Source organism: Lampetra planeri, chromosome 8 (assembly GCF_965212315.1).
Source record: "Lampetra planeri chromosome 8, kcLamPlan1.2.h2, whole genome shotgun sequence".
In the NCBI taxonomy this organism is placed as follows: domain Eukaryota; kingdom Metazoa; phylum Chordata; class Hyperoartia; order Petromyzontiformes; family Petromyzontidae; genus Lampetra; species Lampetra planeri.
This window is the reverse complement of record NC_136114.1, coordinates 12636852-12660386: the sequence shown is the minus strand read 5'-3', so window position 1 is coordinate 12660386 and position 23535 is coordinate 12636852. Positions and strand designations below refer to the sequence as shown.

General features: G+C 41.3%; 1 protein-coding gene across 1 annotated transcript in view; it reads right to left on the bottom strand.

The window, feature by feature from the left end:
* The window catches only part of LOC144720358 (cryptochrome-1-like), a 31675-nt gene that overhangs the window by 6681 nt on the left and 1459 nt on the right, over positions 1-23535 (bottom strand). Inside the window, exons 2-10 of the mRNA XM_078597069.1 lie at positions 13708-13816; positions 12072-12214; positions 9104-9288; positions 8618-8706; positions 6753-6893; positions 5517-5828; positions 3153-3304; positions 1960-2162; positions 525-614 (exon numbers count right to left, since the gene is read on the bottom strand). Of these exons, the coding sequence (XP_078453195.1) occupies positions 525-614; positions 1960-2162; positions 3153-3304; positions 5517-5828; positions 6753-6893; positions 8618-8706; positions 9104-9288; positions 12072-12214; positions 13708-13816 (1424 nt within the window). The remainder of the gene's footprint in view (positions 1-524; positions 615-1959; positions 2163-3152; positions 3305-5516; positions 5829-6752; positions 6894-8617; positions 8707-9103; positions 9289-12071; positions 12215-13707; positions 13817-23535) is intronic.

Below are 23535 nucleotides of genomic sequence, written 5' to 3'. Positions count from 1 at the left end.
TCCGGGCAACTATGTACATTACGGGTTATCTACGTAAGGTGCCACCCATTCCTAACTACCTAACCACTTGAAAGGAATCACTATATGGTTGAACCAGAACAGCCGACATGCCGTCGGGTCGTCGTGTGCGGAGACTTTGAGATTGGGAGAAATCCGGTTTAATTTGTTCTAATTGCAGAACCGCACTTCGCCAACTTCTCAACGATGGGCTTCATCCATTCCAAGCGAAGGAACTCACTGGCGCCCACGATTGTGGAGAAGCTCGTGTTCATCAAGACAAACCTGCCCGCCGCATTCTACGACTACCCCGTGCCCGACGGCCCCCCCGAGTACGATAGCAGCACCGACGAGGAAGCAGCCTAAGCCTCGGATCAGAGTTTCGTATTCATTAAACCAGCTTTTAATTCCCCGAAATCGGGTTTAATAGTATTAAAGAAAAAACCCGATGCCTGCCTCTGGAAAAATCGGGTTTTTTCCACCCATGTTCAAAAGTAACGATAGTATGACAGACGGCTCGCACGTACCTGCAGCGCTGCTGGGTCTGGGGTGGCCATCACCCTGGCCATAGCCGGACATCCCACCATTGCCGTTGGAGGGCACAGACGCCAGCAGACCTTAAAAACAGCAATGTATTCATTCGCACCAGCAGCCTCGGTTAAAAGTATACCTATGTGCAAATTGTAGTAAACATCATGCATTACTACACTTGCATTATCATTGAACTAGTTAAACCTTACAGAGTCTCAAAAACCTTTTGCAGAAGGGTCTGGCAACATCACGTTTGGAAAATGAATTTGTTATGACTTTTGCATGCGAGCGGAAACCGGAGCACCAGGGGAAAACCCATGCAACACGAGGGGAGGATAACACTCAAAAGAGCAGCACAAATGAGTTTCTGAACCCATTTGATAAACTGCCATTTGCAGACCACCGTGAAAATCACTAATCAATGATCTACCAACCTTGGCCTCCAAACATTTGTTGGGGTGTTAGTCGCCCCTGAACTTTGATTACACTAACACACGTAACACCACCACATTGCACCAGCTACTTCGATCAAGGCAGTACATTGGACACGATAGCATAAATTGCAGAAAAAAACATTTATTAGGAACAATTTTCCAAAAAAAACTACACCGGGAGAGGGAGTGTGGATCACGCATGCAGATGCACCTGCAAATGCTGCGAGACCCAGCATCTTCCCACTCCAATCCAAAACAATTTCACGAAACCCACGCGGCACACAATAACGTCACAATCTCGCCATAACTGCGTCACATCATCCCCCAATCTGCAGAGGAACTACACACCCTGGCACTTCACAGTACACCTATTGCTGAACGTATAACATTTAATAAACATTCAGGAGTGTCTAGCATTCAAACAAAGCTTTTACTACACAAACACAGACAATGCCATATTACAATAGCTACAATACCAGAGTTAGTCTACCAAGCTGTGGGTTTAAATACTAAACACCACAGCCTTTGCAAGTCCGTTGGGTCTGTGTGTGATGTGTACGCTCTTCCCCAGTGTATTTTTTGGGGAAAAGATCCCGATTGTATTTTTTCTCCGCTATTATGGTACATTATCCAAAATGCTGCCACAATCAAAAGAGTTTGTCTAAAGTGGCCGTTTCTGTGTTCGTGGAGGAAATGCGCTGGATTTCAGGCGTGTGTCCACACCTGACATATTGTAGTTGCAAAGTTAAACGTTGTGTAATTGTGAAACGACGGTTTGTAAAGAAATATGTGCGAAGGATCGGACTTTTAGGACTTTTCAACAGGACCACCAAGGAGTTGGTTGGTGATGAACGGCCATCAGCTACAAAGGACGACTCGTTATTCAAGTGTATCAATATGGATATCATCATCATCACTTCCACTGCTCATGTAATCTGACCCCAACGCCACGACGGTGTTGTGCTTTTCGTGCGTGCAAGGTTTGTGCGCGGCTCACAGAGGCCGCGGTAGCGTGACAGGTGCTGGTAGATCTGCTTCATGCGCTCGATGTTGAGGCGACTGGCCTCGGCGTGGTTGGCCATGGGCTTGGGGTAGTCCACGCCTATTATGCAGCGTGCCGTCTTCTGTACGCTCTCCGGAGCGTTCCACGGGTCGTAGATATACTTGGCCGGGAAGGCTCGCAGCAGCGGAATGTAGCGGCTGTGATATACGAAAACACAAATTACTTCAGAGACTTCCTCGTCATCTTTGCTATGGAAATTGTAATGTTCACAACAGGTGATAGAGTAATGTTGTTGCTATTGTACACATGCTAAAGACTGTCTTGCATTTTGTTTGGCCTACAGATTAGCAAAGAGGCATTCAGATCCAGCTTATATTTAATAAGTGAGCACCATTGATTAATTATTCAAAAACTTAATTACCATGACCCACTGTCATCCAGCTTATTAAAGGCAATAAATAAACTGCTCAGTGCAATACAAGTTAATTACTCCAGCATTTGATTTATGATTAAGGAAAGCAATTACCTTTAACTATTATAATTATTGTATTTATATCCATCGCTCGACCTACTTGTTAAAAGACTTCCATGAGCCTAATGGTCGATGACAACAGTGATGGTGACAATGAATGATGACAGGAAGCAGCGTGGTGCAAAACTGATTTAGCTGTGTTACAGAATGAGTGATGGTGTCATGGCTTCATTTAATTTTATTGAGAACATCACCGACATTTTCTGGCCAGGTGGGTTAATTAACAAGAGAACAAAGGGCATGTGACAACAGCATTGGTCCTACAACTTCATATTCAAGTGGAGTGATGCACTGGGGCATGAATACGAGTTGTGGTATTAGGTGGCATGCCTCTGTGTAGTCATCATGGCAACCATAGTCGTGGCAATGCGATGATGAACAACTCTCACAACTACCTATGACAATGGCATAGAATGACACAAGTCTGTCCAGTCAGTGAAAACCGAGTTTGTTGAAAGGTGGAATTCACATTTATTGGCAGATAGATTACACAACCTTGGGTAGTCAAATAAGTTCAACATACATACATGCATGTGCTCTGTATCTTTGATAGAATTTGTCCATATTTGAGCAACTGACAATTTTTTTAACAATGTGAAACCATCGCTCGTGACGAATGCCGACATCGCGTGCCCCAGTGTACTATGGCCATTACCGTATGTAGTCCCCGTTTGGATCGGTGCGTCGTCCAAATCCCACTGGGCAGTAGCAGTGGAAGAACTGCTGAAAGAAGGAGGAGCAGGACAGCCACATCCAACTGCCTGCATTCACGCTCCAGTCGGCATCCAGCAGCAGTTCCTCAAATACCTGCAAAAGAAGTGGCACACGTTACAGAGTGCCACGTGGAGGTGCGCAACTCCCAACGGGACAGCGCTCACAAAAGGCACATTTTGTCATCTCAACTGCTCTCTTTTGTGACAATGAAAATGTGTTTTTCAAATATGAAATGACGGTGCATTGATGGAAATACTTTTTGTCAACATGTTCAAGGTTTGCCAAAAATTACGGCTTCCATTGCAGTTTAATCGAGGAAAGCTTTTTCATTCCTCTTGCAAATTTCCTGTCTGCATTTGAAGAAATCTCTGTGACCCCATTACATTTGCAGGACATTTTGCCAAAGATTTAAAAATTTGAAAATCATGATGTAGATTTAAAACAGTTGATTTTTCTAAATATATATCTTCAAAGCAACAATACATTGCAGTGACGTGATGATGTAGGTCACATGTAAAAAAAAATGCTTCTGTCTTCCAGAAAGCATAGAAACACGTAGATGCTGCACACTACTTGTTCCTTGAAACACATTTTTAGTTGAAATAAAAGCAGCATCTTCCAAATCGCTTACACCATTCTCCCACATCATATCTCATACTCTTCCCAGTTTTAATTGTGTATCACAACTTTGTTCCGATCAGTCCTAATATAGTGTAAGTCCTGAGGGTATGGTGGTGCAAAAATCAAAACGAGCATTGACTAAAATGTATATAGGTCTCTAATGTGGTGAGGCACAGCATTAAAAAAAAAACAGATCCAGGAGGGGTGGTGCAATGGTAAGCTCACAATCAAAAGGCTGCGAAGGTCAAATCTGAGTTTGAGGTTGACTCAGCCCTTTATCTCTCTGGGGTCAATGAGTACCTCTTTTTTGGAAGTCAACAGTGGCTATTCTTATTGTACTCATCGCCACGATACGAATAGAGCACTGGCTCAGGGCTGCAATCACAAGTTGAAAGCCACCCAATATTGTTTGAGTGTAAAATCAAACTTTTTTTTTACTTTAAGAGGGTACTGGACACCACATCACCAGACCACCCTCCGATCTTAAGTTTGGCTGAAAATCTAATGAAACTCTAGTCTAACCATACTATTTTGTTATCTATTAAATCTACTGAAGCAATAGCTAATGGGTGTTATTTTTCCTTGCCCAGGGAGCCTCCTCTAAACTATATCTCAGGGTCAACATTGTTCGGTAAATATATACTATTCCACCTTGCCTCCACATTACAATCGGTGAGAAAAGGTGAGAGACTCAAATAACTGTGGCATGGTGCTCACCTCCTGTTAACATAGCAGTACCAGTGGTGGAAATAAAAATGGAAGATGAGCATAAAATACCCATAGGATAACCCCTTAATTCTAGATTTAAAGGATTTCCACTTATCTGTTAAGAGTTTTTAACAGACAACGAGACAAGAAGTCACAGCTTATCGAGACGCTAACCTTGCCAAAAAATAAAGATAACCCCTGTTGATTTCTCAACAAGTAGTACTCAATGACCATGAAGGCACAAACCAATGAGCCAACCCACCATTAGAATTTTAACTCCCAACCTTCCAACGGCCGGTTGTGCAAAAAACAACTGTGCCACTTGGCCAAATCATGCAATATAATTATAATTCATTGCATTGTGTTAATGTATCCCTGGGCGAAGGCCTCCTCCAATAGTTGTTTGAAAATACTTCACCTTGCTGCTCAGGAGTGGGGGGGAATTCAGGATTATGAGATTAGTCATGGCCTCTATGAACACTGGCAGGTCGCCGAGTTCATAGCGCAGTACGTTGACCATTGAAAGCCAGATCCACCACTCTACTATGGAATATACAATAGGAGTTTATACAAAAAGAAAGACTACGAAACAAATGATGGGCAGGCGTACAGGGCTGTGTGCTCACATATAGTGGGCGTGAGTGCCGGAGTGGTGTAGCGGTTTGAGCACTGTACTATGAACCGAGCAACCTGAGTAACATTAGTGGCGAGTGATATCAGAACCAATTCTGGGCCTCCCCTATTTCTACTTAGTCTTAAACACGTACCTAGTGCAGTGTGTAACAGCAGCACTGGGGAGACAAAAGCAGCCGGGGTGTCATGCTGGCCACACCGCTCAATTGTGCGCAGTGCCACTGGCCTTCGTAGGTGCTCACTAACAGCACCTACCCTTAGAGTCGAGGTAGGCTACATGGAGGAGCTATGCCTTTGTGTGTGCATGTGTGCAGGTAGCTTGGCGGATGAGTCGTCAACTGACCTTCATGCCCTCCTCCCAGGATACCCAGAGGTCCCCGCGCGTCAGGAAGCAGGCGACTGCGTGCCGTGCCAGGTGATGGATCCAGCCCTCCTGCCGTAACTGTGTCATGATGGCATCTATCCAGGGGTAGCCTGTACGGCCCTCCGCCCACTTGGCAAGGGCCTCAGGGTTGCGGTCCCAGGGGATCTGGACACAGATGGGGTTCCCTTCCATGCGGTCGAACTTGGGGTTGTTGGTGGCGGCTGTGTAGAAGAATTCCCTCCACAGGAGCTGGCCGTACAGCGAAAGTGGTGGAGAGCTGTTCTTCTTCACCTGTGTGACAAAAATGGCACCACTATTATTCTGTCTCACGAGGAGGATTCAAAAAGGACTAAGACTGCCGAGCCTGGCCAGGCTTTGCTTTAGCAGTCCACGAGCAAAAATTATTACAAGTGCGAAAGAAAAAATATTAAAAGTATAAAGCTTAAATATATAGCTTTGAATATGAAATATCGTACAAAAGTGGTGCATTTTACTCCGTGTATATTACCTGCTATGACATATTTATTAAGAAAATTTTAATAGGAAATGGAAACAAAATTTAAAAAGTACACAAAGACAAATGGAAAGATGCAGGCTTTAAATAAACACGAAGATAACACATTAATTTTACAACATACGCAAATTAAAATACATCATTTTATAAGAATATGGTTTTCCCCTTTTTTCTGGCAACAAAACTTAAACCTTTTTACAAGGAATCATGTCTGTATTAACCACAATACTTGTGGTCAGAATGCAAACAAAAAACACACGGATAATATATCCATTGTCCTTGAAACGGATTGGTCCACACCAGAGACAGCTTTCTTTTAAGCCTCGTCTCAAACCACAAAAAAGGGGAAAAACCCTATTCTTATATTTTGGTACTGGCAAAGGCGGTCAAATGATGGAGATAAAGACGTAATTTTTTTATCAATAAAATAAGTTGGCATCGGCAGGACATATCGCTATTGAGGGACAATGGCCAGTGGTCGAGAATAATGACAAAGTGGCAGCCAAAGAAGGGAACACATTGGAGAGGACATGTACCGTGCAAGTAGCTAGATAGATTTTTGCATTGCAGGACTGTGGGCGACAGTGATGGCTTGGAGAGGCCTTCGTCCAGTGGTGTATTGATCATCGCTGATGGCGAAGATAATGATTGGTGGGTGTGTGTATGGTAACAAGTTCACGTGCACAAATAATTGACTCTACCTTCTTGTAGAGCTCTGTGAGCTTGTAGTGAAAAAGTCGGCAGGAAAGGCAGCCAAACCGCAGGTATGGGCTGAGTCCCGTGGGGCTCGCCAACAGCGAATTGGCGTTCATCCTTGGGCGCTCAAAGTTTGCCACCCATGCCTGTCACAGCGCGCAAACAGCACACAGTGTGGGTACAGATAATGGGCATGCTAAGATCCAACATAACTGAATGCATCTGTAATGAACAATGGTCAACCAATGTGACCAAAATGTGTATCTTGTGGTAGTAATAAGATAATGTTCATAGGCATTTTTTGCCATTACCTTTAAGCCAAAGATCGTTTCGAGGCTCTATCACACATACTGATTTTAACGAAAAACTAAGCCTACCAGACTTAAACCTCAATGTATATCCCTTGTAGGGTATACATATATGAATGTCCACAAATACATTTTATGTACAGTAGGCTATATTATGCATTTCACACAGTTATGCAAATCACTTGTTACAGTAGACAATGTGCTTCCTAACCTACATTTTTAGAAGTAAATGTAATTTAAGAACAGTAAACGTAAAAATTTACGGGATATTTTTTAGTTTCTCGAGTATTTTTCTCTTCAGTACAGTATTCCACGTGCAGACATCGGCAAAATAGTTTCCACTTCTTTATTATGACGTTTCTAATAAACACGCACCAACCAGCACATAAACATATTAATTTCCTCTTACAATTGCATGGTATCTTTGGTCTGCAAAATCATTTAATAATAGTTCCCCAGTAGCATTCGAGCAATAGGCTGAGCACCCACATAGTTCACACATGCATAAATACGCATGCACGCAGATAGACGCATGCACAGATTCAAACATGCACACACAATGGTACAAAAGATAAATATCTTCCATATAGCCTTAACAGACTATTGGGGCAAGTACCATTAGCGAGCACCTATAAAGGCCGGCACGACACACAAGGGGGTGGGTGGCCAGCACCATTCCATGCCGCCTTTGTCTTACCAGTGACGATGTTTGCACATCGCAACAGATACTCATTTGAGTCCAAGTCGATATGGGGGAGGCCCAGGACCGATTCAGATAATCGTCACTGGTGTTGGGCCATGAGTGGGAATCTAACTCGGGTCATTGGGTTCCTAGCGCAGCGTGCTAACCATTGCACTACCGCTCCCCATAAGGGTACAACACACAGACACACACATACAGGCACTATGCATGTGCAAATTACTTATTATGGTGGCCCACCAACCGCAGGGCAGAGGCTCAGTCTGGGTTCCCAGTGGCCACTGTTTGCTCAGTCTATTCCCTCTGTCTTTCTCCAGACAAATTACTGGAAATTCAACACAAGTGTTGGTAGCTGGTTGTGATGGTTGCACACCAGTGAAAGTAAAAAAAATATCAATGAAAATTTTTCTTTCTTTCATTTCACGAACACAACACGGGAAATAAAAAAACATAACTGAAGCGTATTGTCGGTGAATTTTATCGCCGCTCACCTTGTGGTCTGCGTTTTAGTGAAGGCATTCAGTGGATACCGTTATCTTCAGCACAACATTAAACATTTGTCAATGAAATGTTAAAGGTGGTTTAGAGGAGTAAAATGCACGTAATGTCTTACAGGCATTGCACAAGCAAGTAACAAGTGTGGAAAACTGCGTATAAATGCTCGCAGGAGAATGGCTCATAAGAACATGAGCAAACGAGAGAATGCGCATGGCTAAAAAAACAACTCACCCCAGCACCTCAATCGGAGAGAACAAAAAGCCCCAAAAAGTTGGTCTTTGACTGAAAAACTTAGACGGTGGACGGCATGTTTATTAGAAACGTTTCAGCTGAAAGTGAACGCAATTTCTTGTGAACTACAAACCTTTCTCTCCAGGTGTCTGTCCAAGCGGGTCAGGGCCTCGGACTCGCCTCCCTGCCAGACGGCAGTCGTTAGGCCATCAGTGTCAAAACCTGTGCAAAAAAGGGGTTTATTAAAGTTGTGAATTTTTTTACAAAGTTCTACACTCGATTTACTTGACTATTTCGGCTCTCTCTAATAAAGCCCACTGTTGCAGGCCATGACAATTGCCTCATTTCGCCATAGTATTATTCTCATACATGAAGCATATACAGATTTACATTGCCGATAGACAAGTTGAATTACACTGCCAGTTGACCTGGGTATTGGCAGATACAACTGTAGATGCTATGCATAAGAGAACAAAAACGTAATATATCTGTCGATTTCTATATCTAGTCAATTTAATTTTTCCAAGTGGTCTCCACGTGTGTGAGGGGCGGAGCAACAGTGGATGCACGCGCGCGGCTGCGCGTGTTTTAACGCCGCCTCCACGCCGCCACTCCTCACCGAGCTCCTCGAGGGAAGGTACCCCGTAGCGTTCGTCGTGGTCCTCCCAGAGCGGAGTGCGGCAGGGGCCCATCACCTCGCTCGTGATGGTTCCCACGGGCCTCTCGGGTGGCTCCATGCGGCTCACCAGCGCCTGGAAGCGCTTGTATGTGAGAGGTGCCTGCCCTTCGTTCAACTCGATTATTCTGTAGACAGTGGGAAGGCCATTATCCCACTCATAGAAGGCGTGCAAACATCAGAAACTTGGCTATCCAACACACACACACACACAGAGATAACCAAATATGATATACAGCAGGAGCTTGATTATTGTGCATTTCGGCAGGTCAACTACCAAGGTGATAACAAATATTACACAATCAACGGTCCTTGTTTGTAGTAAGCACACAAGCATGTGATTTAAAAGTTATTAATGTGCATAGCTCTGTAAAGTTTTAAATTAGCAGATTTACACATTACATGATTTGTAACGTTGTGACTCAAGAGCCAGCCATTTGCATTTTAAACTACAACCATACAATTAAAAAAAGTAGCTGGCACCATGCCGAGCAATCAAAGCATAAATTCATCTCGACAATATATTTAACTATTTTTAATTCAATGTACAAACATCGAAATAATGACATTTTGTATACACAGTATCTAAACAAACACAAATTAATATTATTTAAGTGAGATGCATCCCAAAAATCAAACAGCTATCATTGTGTAGTTTATGCACCTAGGCTGTGTCCCAGGCTGCTCGACATACATTTTAAGCTCATGAATAAAAGTCGACTTTCAGACATAATTTCATGATGTCACTACAATGCCATTGCATTCAAATGTACAGCAATCAGACCGCAGTGACATCAACATAGTGTGCCCTGAAGTCATTTTAAAGTCTTATTCTCACTCAAAAAGCTTAAAACTTACGTCCAACAGCATGAAACACACAGCCTAGGTAAGTATTTAGAAAAGCAAATAGATTTTTGGCTTTCTTTAAATGCCCATAACTGTATCACCCTTAATGGGTCTGATCTCGTCTGAGCTGCTGGCAATCTAGCGAGCGAACCCCCTGATCAGTGTCTGGAAGGGAAGGCATGAGGCAGCGCACGTTGATTGCAGGGAGCGCCGTGAACGATTCCCAGGGCTACAGGTCGCAGTGCGCAGTTGCCCACGGATCCTTCTGGGCCGAAACTGTCGAAAGGCGATATTGACACGCGGATAACGCATGCCGCAGGAAGCGACTGTCAAGTGGCAGGATGCACGGGGTCCTCGCAGCCCCCCTTGGTATGGGGGGGGGGGGAGGTTAATGAGCTTTGTAGCCCCGAATTGGGACCACTGATGAATGGTAGGCACCCCAGCCATCTTTGTGAACACATTTTTTTTTGCGTTGCATATAGATGCATATGGAGATATATTAATAATTTCAATGATAATTAAAAGCACGTTAAATGTATCAATAGATTTTTATAATTTCTGCTTTACATTTTAAGGTAACGTAATTTATTTTGCATTCTTTTGTATGATTATATTAATAAGATAATGTATCAACAAACAGTATATGGAAGTCATCTTCTTGGTTCTTTCGGTAAAGTCACGTAGAAGGGAAGTAATAAAATAATAAAAACAAAACGTAATAAAATAATATAATTCGGCCACAACGCATGCAGCCGTCCTCACATGAGAGGACGGCTGCTTGCGTTGTGGCCGAAAGGTCGTGAGAATTATATTATTTTATTACGTTTTGTTTTTATTATTTTATTACTTCCCTTCTACGTGACTTTACCGAAAGAACCAAGAAGATGAATCCCTGCAGTCACGAAAGCTTTAAATCGAAAAATATATGGAAGCCAACGATTTAAAGAGAATAGTCATCTAAATGTGTAAGACTTTATTATTTGGCATAATTAACATTTAGTAACACCCATTTCTTTAGTTTTGCAGATGTTTTTACCATATTCGCTTGCTCCTGCATTTCCCTTGTAAAATGTGTTATCTCTCTGGGTTCTCACCTGATTATAAAAATATGAAATTAAATGATAGTTAAATTACACTAACAATATTTAATTCACTTAATATAATTAATCATAAACCATTAATTGTATTTTAAGACGGCAGACAAATCACGCATAACCATGGTTCAGTTCTGTTTTTCAACATACTTTTTGTGCTAAGAATAATTATTAATTTCAGCTTAACATTAATTAATAAAAAAAAGTTACATATGCAAATATTGCACAGTGATCAAAGAAGCATGGAGAGGTGCACACTTGGAATTACACTGAGAGGCAGAAAAAGAAACAAACGGATCAGACAACAAACACATAGAGACATTATATTGGACTTCATCCAACAATGGATAAGATACATCATGGCTGATGATGACATCAGTGACTGGCCTCCCTCGGTTTCTTGGACCTGGTCTCCCTGCCCGGAGGGTTCCCCCTGGCAAGGTAATCTGAGTCAGACCTGGCTAGGGCCAAGTTACTCATCGCCATCATCAGCAGCGTGTGACATCACCAGCCATGACGTATGATATCACGCAATGATGGTCAAGGAGGCCAATGTAATTAACAATGAGTGAATGAATCAACATGTGTTGGCAACCGTTTGATAAATGTGCTCAGTCAACTTTAGGGCGAGTCCTTAAAGGCAACACACCTTTATAATAACCCGTCATTTCTATAACATAATCTTTACGAGCGTTATCATGATCCCCGCCCCCTCCGCCCCCCTATCTCAGATACATGGACAGGCAGATGATTTTAAGCCAAGGTAAAATGCGTGAATGGTCTATTAATCTGTCTCTCTCCGTTTGTCTTTCTTAAAAAAATATATACGCGCATGCAAAATTTGCAGCCACATACGCAACCACACGTAACCTTGTTGTTCACAAGTAATAAGCGTTGCTGTACACATCACTCTAAAAGTTTCCACCACTCTATGGGATCAACGGTGCCAGTTCCACAGGGTGTCAGGTTACCTGTCAAGGTTGTAGAGTGTGTGGGAGATGCGCACCAGCACCTCCACACCTGCCTCCGATGCCAATTTCTTGATCGCCGCATCGCGCTCCTTCCCGAATGGCTCAGAGTCGTACTCAAACGTGAGCCGGCTGATGCTCCACTCCTGACAATGCCAACACCACAGAGACGTCACTTTCACGCGTAAATATAAATTCCCTACAGTAAAAGCAAATTACTGAGTTTACCGGCACACCACATCCAGTATACGTCTGTGGCTACGAGTCACGGGTATACTTCAGTCTACCGGTGACGCAGAAATATATCGAGTGATGAAGAGATTAAATGCCGATGCCAAGGAGTGAATGGGGTGCTCTGGGTGGAGGGAGGTTTGTACATTTTTTGAGGACTTGTTATTATTTTCATCTGGCCAGTACTCATTAATTGATTGGATGTTTGGATTACTTCGTGTTGTTCAACATTATCAACATTTATCATGAGCATAAATTTATTAGCTAGCAAGGCAAAGTGAAGCCCTACTATGTATGCTTCATAACACTGCAATGTTTATAATGCTACTTTTCCATGAATTGACATATTAATGCCAAAACATCCGACAAAGAAAACAAGTTTATTTTATTTCACCAAATAAGAGCTCAGTAATTAAACACTGGTTTTCAATATTGCCTTTAGTACAGTTTAACATAAACTTATGCATAATTTAAATAGAACGCGTGCTTTTCAAGTTAAACCACTGGAGTGAGATGCAGAGGCAACAGTTCATTTACATGTACAGATAGTCCCCGACTTACGATGTTTAGATCTTATAATGGCGATAGCAATACGACAAAATTGTAAAATATTTTAAATTTCGCGCGGCAGGCAAACGCAGCAGCGTACGAGGTACGATCTTGGTGAGTACAGTACAATACGATACATTACAATACGTTCAATGCATGTATGATACGTAGCTTTTGCGATTTCATTTAAGGGTTACCACGATACGATACGTTCAATGCATGTTCAAAGTTTTTATAGCAGATAGGATTGTTTCCTGAAAAAACTTCTATTAAATTTGGTTTAAATAGGTAGGCTAAGAATTTACCTTGTTTTTTTACTTTACATTTTACTGTGTAATACAGTATTGTAATTAATAAATACATACAGTATATAGTTTATACAGTACGGTACTGTAAATTTCTCTGTTTTGATAAATTATCACCATTCTTTAAGACTCCTGGGTGGGCTAGGCCATCTTCGACTTACGATATTTTTGACTTACGATGGGGTTGTCGTAAGTAGAGGACTACCTGTATTTATAGTGTGCATGAGGCAGAGGTCGCAACCGGGTACCCGATACCTGTACCCTACCCGATACCTGGCTACCCGTACCCGGCCGGGTACGGGTACCCGTTTGCGACCCTGGTGCGGCCGGGTACGGGTACGGGTAGACCGTGAGTCACTGGAGAGTAACTGTTTGTCACTCATTTCCCAACGTCTTGTCTCTTCTCACAATTCAAGTTCCTAGAATCAACCCACCCGCGCCTGCAACATGACTTCATCCCGTTCCCTACCCGTACCCGGCCGGGTACGGCTAAGGAATCAAAACCCGTTTGCGACCTCTGGCATGAGGGTATTCAAGCAGAAGCAGCCACTAACCTTGAAGAGGCGTGGGAAGACATCTGCAGGCTGCCCGCGAATCACAAACAGACGTGAGTTGAGCTTGTGAAGGCTGGCATCCAGGTCTTCCAGACTTTGAAGCAAGAATCTGCAAAATTGGTTTTTTTCATGTTAGTATACCTGTTTACATTTAAGTGGTGTTGAAAACAAAGTTAATGACAAAATATAAAACATTCATACACACTTGTAATAACGTTCAGTTTCATCTCTTTTTAGTTTCATTAATAATGTGGTGAATTCATATTATTGGTAATTGATACTGACTACTAAGTGAGGGTTTTAATGTTTTAAATAGCTTAATTAAATATTTTATTCACCCTTGGTGTTCTATAGATATACTGTACATGTGTGCAAAACAAAATAAATATTCGGCTCAAAAACAAAAAGACAAGGTTGCAATTTTTGTTTCCACAAAACATTCTATCACATCGCCGGATTCTATGTGGGGTTTTTTTTGGTTTGCCGACAAGCTGATGAACTCATTTTGAGATGGGTATTAACAGACAATTTACAGTCTGTGAGCACGGGGACACCGGCTGCTCCAAGGTTCCATATGAACCAAATATCCTCCGAATAGCCTTAACAGACTGTTGGGGCAAGTACTGATAGCGAGCACGTATTAAGTCCAACACGGCACACGAGGGGGTGCGTGACCAGCACCAAGCCAGGCCGCCTTTGTATCTCAAGTGGTGATGTTTACACACCACACCACACCAGATACTCATTTGAGGCCGAGTCGACCTAGGGGAGGCCAATGACCAGTTCAATAATCATTACTGGTAGTGGCCGTGAGTGGAAATCGCACCCGGGTCACTGGTTTCGTAGCGCAGCGCAATAACCACTCCACTACTACTCGCTATACGAACCACACACAGAGCAACCGGCATACACAGATTAACAGCGCATCAAAGCAACCCCCTGCGTATAAAGGTCCTCTCTCCAACCGTCCGATGCATGCATCTATTACACCAGGTGTCCGAAAGCTGAAGGCAAAGCATTGGTAATTTTTTTAAATATATAAATGTAACAACTTATTTTAAATGTATTTCAGATGCATGAAAATGTAGGCTCTGAATAAATGTGTCGCAGGTTCATATCCTATGCAATTAAACACGATTAAGCAATTATGAAACCTTTTTCATGACATTTGCAAATGTGTCTGCAATGAGCAGAAGAATTACATTGTGACAGACTTGTCTGTTTTTTTAATATCTTATATGAAAAATATCACCAACAGATGAGTGCACGAGAGTATGAAGCAAACCTATTTTTCTTCTTGGTTCTTTCGGTAAAGTCACGTAGAAGGGAAATAATAAAATAATAAAAATAAAACATAATACAATTTATTTTATTTTATTATTTCCCCTCTACGTGACTTTACCGAAAGAACCAAGCAGATGAATCCCTGCAGTCACGAAAGCTTTAAATCGAAAATTAAACTTATTTTTGTTCACGCACAAACACACACATGCACAAGGGCAACATCTAGTACTTTACTGAAAAGATAAAACTCATCTGCCATGGGAATAAGCAACAACATGCTGGAGTCATAAGTGCTAACGTTTAATTGTACTGTACCTAAACATTTTTATTCTTTGCCGCGAATGTAAATGTGACCATCTTCTTTAACACCATTATGAGCAGCAGCTTAAAAACAGGCGATTAGGGCAGGCCTGGCCATGTCTTAACCCAAGCTGTTGAATCCAAAGTAAAATCATCCATCTCTCGGTCATACCCTGTCACTGACTCATACCTTTTAATTTTACAGCCATTTGTCATTCTCATTTTATAAACTACAACTATTTTGGCAAACATATTACAATTTGTCAGAAACAAAAATGAGTACAGACTGATTGCTGGTTATTCACTCGATATGTATTTTTTAATATTCCAATTATTATGTTTCATTGTCATTTTAAAGTACTATACAGAAGAAAGATTTGCAATGGCACTGTGCAAATCACAAAATGAATCATGAGTCATCACTGCATACAAATAATATAAATGCGCTTCACTTACAATGACTCAAGGGTGTATTCCTCTTGAAAAAATAAAGAGAGGAAGTAGGCTCATGCTGCTAAAATAAGTAACACATTTGGATTTTTAGTAATTAAGTGAAGTTGGCTTTTATATTATTATAACGCAAAAAATCACTTCACAAGTGTTTACTCAGTCAATGAAGCAACGTGTTGGCTTAGATGTGCGCAATTATACGTAGTTTAAAGCTATGCTGTGGATTTCGAGTGGCAAAGAATTAGCACAAAGAGGGCTGGATGGCATTAAAATGTATTTTAAGTAGAACCAAACAATCAAGTTGCTTCTATAAATGATTGTCATCTATCTAGAAAAATATAATTAAAATCAAAACCAGCACACGAGTCTTCACTATTCATAAACCGTTTCTGTGAAACTTGTGCACACCAATTAGTACAAATATTAGTGTATTATATATTGCATATATACCGCATAATACAAATATATTTTTATTACGAGAATAAAAATTTGGTTGTACATGTGCAACATTATTTTGACTTGCATTTGCTTCAATTTATATTTAATTAAGCCTGTTCACATTTTACTGGACATCTGTGAAAAAAGCTTCAGAGCTCATCGGATTTTTCGAGGATAAAGATTCAGATTTTGCATTCTGCTACTTCCCAGAAACTCGGACCGTATTATGTGATGTTGTATTGAAACCATATGGACATAGTGATAGCGAAATAAGCTGCTGCATTACTTACAAGCATCGAATGCTATTTTAACTTAATATATTAGAATATATATAGGGCATAGATGTCCATTGTCTCAAGAACTTTTCTACTGTGATGAATGAACTCTTCTTTGTCAGCTCTGCAGGTTAAAATCCCAGTGACTTAAAATAAAGGGACTATTATTCATTTTAATAATTTCATGCGTATGACAAATTGTACAATGTTTTTGCCAATTTTAGTTATGACAATGCATGACTAATAATTGTTTTTATGTGTATTAGATCAGTTCAACATCCACTTTACAACACACTATAATTAAGTTCCAAAGCATTATTTCGGTATAACCTGCTTGGGTCCTGGTAATTGTCACATGAGTGGTGAAATTCATAGCAGGATAATGACGCAGTATTGCTATGATCATTCGTAATTCGCAGAATATTTTTATTTTTGCAGCAGATGATCATTATGTCTTGATTTGAAGCTTTCATGACTGCAGAAATGCATATTCTTTGGGTCTTTCGGTAAAGTCACGTAGATAAACATCAGCTGATGCCGGTCGCTTGTGTTGTGATCGAAATGTCGTAGTTTTTTGTTTCTTTATTACCTATCTACGCGATTTTACCGAGAGACCCAAAGCATATGATCATTATGGCCTGGCACGAGCACTACCATGATTATCGTAAATTGAAGGACAAATACATGTTGGAAATCATTACAGAATACATGCATACGCATGGTTTTTGTCGTCCTTTCAGCAGACATCCCAAAAAAACTCGGAACGTGTGTGGTTTTCTGGGGCTCTTCAGCTCTGAGAACTGAACCATAAGGATGTATACTACTTTAGGGAGCGGATAGTCCCAGCAGAGGGCGCTCATTCGAATAAGACCTGAATTTTACACACTTGAAAAACACCCTTCAATTAATTTCAGTGACAATCTGCCTTTATGCTCTGATAAGGATTCTCAAGTTCCACTTTATTTCTCGCATCTGTTGTATGCTGACAACAAATATAATAAATTAACTATAAAATTTACGAACTGGTATATGTGCATTTAACTACAAATTTAACTTACAAATACGTACTATGAAATAAATACCAAGGCTAATGAAGAACACCATTAATCAAACAAACAGACGAACATTGTGCATCTTTGTCAATGCGGGGATGATTTTGTGTAACATTGTGGGACATAGACAACACATTTTAAATATTCTCTTTCAGGAAATAGGAATTTCAAACACACATAAATGATGTTTGAGTTTGGTTGTTTTTTTTTTAGTGTATTTTATTTTTTACATGGATGATCCCAATAAGCCAGTTGCCCGGCTATTTTACACGGGAGATCTGTGGTGCGTGAGCACAGCAACTACACAAAAAGACAAAAACATAAACATTGCAGAGAACGAAAACAGGGTCAGTAACATGTAACATTTAAAAATAATCGTGCTGGTAAGTCAAGCATGTTGTGGTGGTGGCGATAATGAGCTCGGGCAGGATTTATTTTGCAAGATGGCAAATGCTTCAGAAACGCCCGTTTTGTTGAGGTCCCAGTTAAGTAGGTCAGCGCTTCGTATCACTGCCCTAGATCCTTAAGCGGAACATTATGAAATGGGTTTGGTAGCTATTCAGGATCCATGCTCACCGACTGTAAGCAGAAATTATTTCGCACCGTACGTAGCCAACCGTGCTAACAGAAGGTGCGACTGTGGTGATTATTCTACCGTGGGATCCTAAAAATAGCCTTTCATGTTCGTAATGTTCTCCATTTATTGTTTACGTAGTTTTTTTACACCCAATGCACATACAGTATGTGTACAAAACCGAAATTGAGCAACAAGTGCATTATGATCCTTCAATAAACATTCAACACTAGCCTTTTGCCCGTCCAAGGACGGGTGTATTTCAGTAAATCTGAAACTTGCAAGCGAAAAGCAGACCGCTACGTGATAAATTCATTGCATCAATTCGTGTGCAATTTGTAAGGGCGCGGTGATACAGATTTATTTCATTTAAAGATTATAATCCCTTGTTCATCATGACGTCCTTTTTACTTATATGTCTCAATAGTGTTACAGAGATCACGTGACATGAGGGTTCTGCCTTTGTAGTGAGGGTTGTAAATTGACGCTGAGGAGGGGGGAGGAGGCGCCTCGCCCCCGCCATGTGGAGTGACGTCACCCGCTAATTAACATTAATGGTGGGGGGTGTCCATTTGGAAGACGTCACCTCTTCATGATTATTAATGTGGGGGGCTGTTCAATGTGGAGTGACGTCACCCGCTAATTAATATTACTGGTAGGGGGTGTCCATTTGGAAGACGTCACCTCTTGATGATTATTAATGTGGGGTGCTGTTCAATGTGGAGTGACGTCACCCGCTAATTAATATTAATGGTAGGGGGGTGTCCATTTGGAAGACGTCACCTCTTCATGATTATTAATGTGGGGGGCTGTTCAATGTGGAGTGACGTCACCCGCTAATTAATATTACTGGTAGGGGGTGTCCATTTGGAAGACGTCACCTCTTGATGATTATTAATGTGGGGTGCTGTTCAATGTGGAGTGACGTCACCCGCTAATTAATATTAATGGTGGGGGGTGTCCATTTGGAAGACATCACCCGCTCATGATCATTAATGATGGGGGCTGGCCTACGTGGAGTGACGTCACGCGTGGGACACACAGACATACTTGGCTCATTATAGTAGTAAATTTCATAGGAGGTCAATTACATCAAGTGATGACCAAGTACAAAGTTAGTTATTTGAATCACTGTAACGTACTGGTATGTCAACAAAATATATGCAACAATAGACCTGTGGGGTAAAATAAACAGATTATAACGAAAAATGTTTCCACCCACGTGTTTCTTTAAACTAATTTCTCTAAAATGATTGCACCTCGACAATTGCAACACATGCACCGTGAGGCTTTGAGATACAGTACAGTCGTAGAATTTAAGCATACATTTAACGTGGAGAGGGGTGAGGCCGCGCCAACGGCTGATGTCAGCGACGTTTGAAAAACAGCCAGGCGTTGGTTTGGGCTGATGCAAGCCAACCGCTGAAAGCGCACAATAGACCATTGGCGAACTGACTGCCAAGCACCGTAATTAGAGTCATAAGGGCAGACATCAGAGCCACATACCAGGCCATTTCGGAATCATTAATGATGGGTCCTAATTGGAGTCGGCGAACACCACAAATCCAGAGAGATTAATGCAAGGGTGTGGAGGACAGTGCACAGAAGAGAGGGATTTTTAGGGAGGGAAGAGAGTGGGTTGAGGAGTTTTGAGGATCAGACGTGTTTGGGGCGGTGAGTGGATATGAAGTTGTAGGCGGTGTTGGGAATGAAACGCCTTTGACGTCAGCTTACCTGTGCTTACAATACCTCCTTTCATGATGATAACAAAAGCCATAAAAATATATCGGCTAAATGTAAAAAAAGATTGGATTCCCCCCCTCCCCCACCGGAACTAGAAAAGTGTTTTGAATATATATTGGAAAGAATTACTAAAAAAATAGAGAAAATAAATGAATACGTCAAGTTTAACCTGAACCCTGAATATTCAGTTTCATTTAAATACTATATTACAGTGTAACATTTGGCATTTCATATTTGGCCATTTCGTTTATTTATAGAATCTGATTGATATTATGCATGTGGTCCATAGTAATAGAAAAAAGATTATTTCTGGCTTTTGTAAGCTAAAAGTCGTATTTCATTCAGCGAAAATGGATGCAGTTACTCAGGCTTAGATTGAATAAAGTAACAAAATCTAAATCAGAAAAGACAGGCAAGGATTTACAGTGCTACCAAGGTTATTCACAGAAATATTGGAATTAGTGTTCCAAAAATTTAATTGGAGTAATAAAGGCATAACCATGAATGGAAAAAGTATTAACCATCTCAGAATAAAAAATTACTTCAAGAAGGTTTTAACGCTGGGCTCAAGATAAATCAAAATAACAAAAACGTACAATAATACAATGGCTAAATAAAAACTAATACAGTATTGTTGGGAGGCACACAACTGGAAAACCAAATAGAATATGTATATCTAAGGCATTTATTTAAGGTAGATTGGGATAAAAATTATAAAATAATGTGGCTGGGCAAGGGCAGGTTGTGGCTGAACAATAGCACATGAGAACAAATGTAAACGAATGGAAATCAGAGCTATGATAAGAGACTGTTAAGGAAAGTATGTGGGCTTGAGCAGGACACATCGTTAGAATGAATGATGTATGAGACTGGTGATGGAATGCCATCCAAAGGAGGAAACAAATCTAGGAGGATGACTGCCATAGATGGCTATAGAGTGATGACATGATTGCATGTCCAGAAGAAAATTTTATTTTGGTATCACTAAGACATGAGATGAGAGATGACAAGGGTGGGGAGTCCTTCACCCAGAAGTTCATGGGCCAGGGCTGATGATAATAGTGTAAAGTGAGAAATATTCCACACTACTGTATAATAACTGCTCGGTTTTCTTCCACAAAACTTCACCGACTATTTTTATGAATAAAATAAGGTTCCTGCTGCCAACATAATTATGGTATAAAATTGCCACTGCAAAATTACAGGAGTTTAAAGCTGACAGTTTAGAACACGCCCCTTGGGTAACATTAATCTATTTATCTCTACACTCTCTTCATTATGCAGATATCTCTTTCTCTCCGCACAATCTAAAATGCCTATTTGTCTTCTGAGCAAAGTCTTAAGCAACAAAGACGATCAGCCAGAGCCATAAATAGTAACAGATGCTCTATAAGAGACACACTTGGCATTGGGTTGCTTAATGGAAATACCGTAAAGCCTTCTTCAGATGCTAAAAAAGTTGCATTTTGGATGTTACCTATATAATACATTTATAATGTTACTGGTTTACTTAGCTAGGTGTTTCATATTTTTGTATAACTAATACACATTTATCAGTTCATAAATTGCTGCTGTGATCAATTAAATTGGCTTAATCTATACTAAAATACCACATTGGTTTTAAATTATTACCAATTATATATACGACCTTGGTGAACACCAGGGGGCCAATAACCGCTAGAAGAGGAGACCGAAGAGCACAAGTTGAGTGTTTTTGACAGTGAACCCCAGCAATCGGTGATGGACCTGCAGCACTGGAACACGCAAATAGGCATCTTGGAAATCGATGGACATGAGATAATTGCCTGATCTGCCTTGATTATAGAGGCCCTATTTTTCATCTTATATGAAGAGCGCTTTGTTCAGCTGTTGCAGGTCCAGGACCAGTTGGAAGCCTCTTAACTTCTTCTCCACTAATAAATGTTGGCTGTGAAGCTCCTGGACATGTTGGGCAGACCGATAAAACCACCCTGATCTGTAGGGAACTATAGATCTCCTGTAGCAGGGCTGCACAGAGATCTGATTCGAGCAGCAGATTGTGGAATAGATGTAATGTAATTAGATGAATAATCCATTTAGATTTCTTACATAGCAGCACAACCCTTCCATGTTATCGGATGGTCTAGGTAGAAACCGGTTTAATCAGCGGTGGCTTCATGGATTAAAACTCAGGATCGCCGAGTGCTTTCACTTTGAGCCATTTGGTCACCTTGAATATTAATACAAAAATTGAAGTGTTTTTTTGCATCTTTTCCATTTAAATTTCAAACAAAAACATGTCTGTATGGCAATAAGATCAGAAGCAACTCGTGATGTTCAGTCTTCACTGGTGATTTGCTTCCAGTCACCATAATTATTTTTGTATATCTTGATGCGCAATACGTTTTTGTCGTGTGTGTGAGAAAACCAAAAAGTAGCCAGGTATGATGGGAGTGATTGGGAATGAGTCACTGTGCCTTATGAAGAAAGATCATCTCATAAACAAACTTTAGATGTAATGATATTCAACCTGAACACAATGTATGCCCCCACATCTAAATGATACCTTCATGGCTTGCCCACTTATATCCAAATCCCTCGTGTTGTGGGGGTCCAATTGACTCACTGCCTGGCTCCTGACTCTATGGTTAATTCATTCATTAATTTGCCCTGGTGCCCATGGATTCAATGTTCCACTGTCCCAGTGGGTCCGAGTGGGTCCAAGTAAATCCACTGTTCCATAAAACAATTGTCGCAGTGTCCCAATGGGTCACTGTGTCAAATGCAGGTGCCGGTGACCCATTATCCACCCCGTGTTTCTGTTATCCTCCCGTGTCCCCATGTGGGTCCCTGTGGGTCCCTGTGGGTCCCTGTGGGTCTCAGTGAGTCCCCGTGATCCCGTGGCTCTCGGTGTCCCCTCTGAGTCTCCCCACACGCTCACCTCCATCGGCTGGTGGAAATGTTGGAGCCCTTTTCGCAGCGCGCGGTGTTCCATTTATCCCCGTGTCCCTCCCGTATCTCCTCGGGGTCCCTGTGCACTTTTACGTCCCCCCGTATCCCCCGTGTAACCCCATGTGTTTCCCTTAGCCGTGCGGGTACATCTGTGTCTCCATGTCCCCTCTTATAAACCGGTGGGGTCCCCCATGAGCCCTCTCCGTTACCTTGCCTGTGTACTATTACACTGGTCAACACACTTTTTCTGGCATGAGGTATTCCAACGGTTTTAGGGTAATTTTGGGGTGCTGATTCCAAATCTGGCATCAGTTTTTGTCTATCACATCAGGTTTTTGAGATATCAAATATTGCATTTTCAATAAAAACTGCAGAAGAAAAATATTAAATAAATGTGGATATCTACATAAAATGATATTATAAACACACTATCCTAAAAATACAGCACCATATTTTAACACTAAAGCAGTCGCTGACTCGCAACAACTTGCAATCATAAGTGACAGAGTTAATCGGGTAAAATCAATGAAAATGGGGTATGCCGATAGCATAAAAATGAGATGTGATATTCCAAATCTGATCTCAGATTTGCTCTCGGCACCCTGAAATTAGTCTAAAACAGCTGCAAAAGTCCAGGCCAGAATTTTTTTTTTTGTTGACCAGTGTTATCCAATTGTCGCAGTGTCCCATTGAGGTCCCATCTCGTGCCCCCTTTTTAAATCCTTTATATTAAGTTCGCTTGCTTGCTTGCGTGCTTGCGTGCTTGCTTGCTTACGACCGT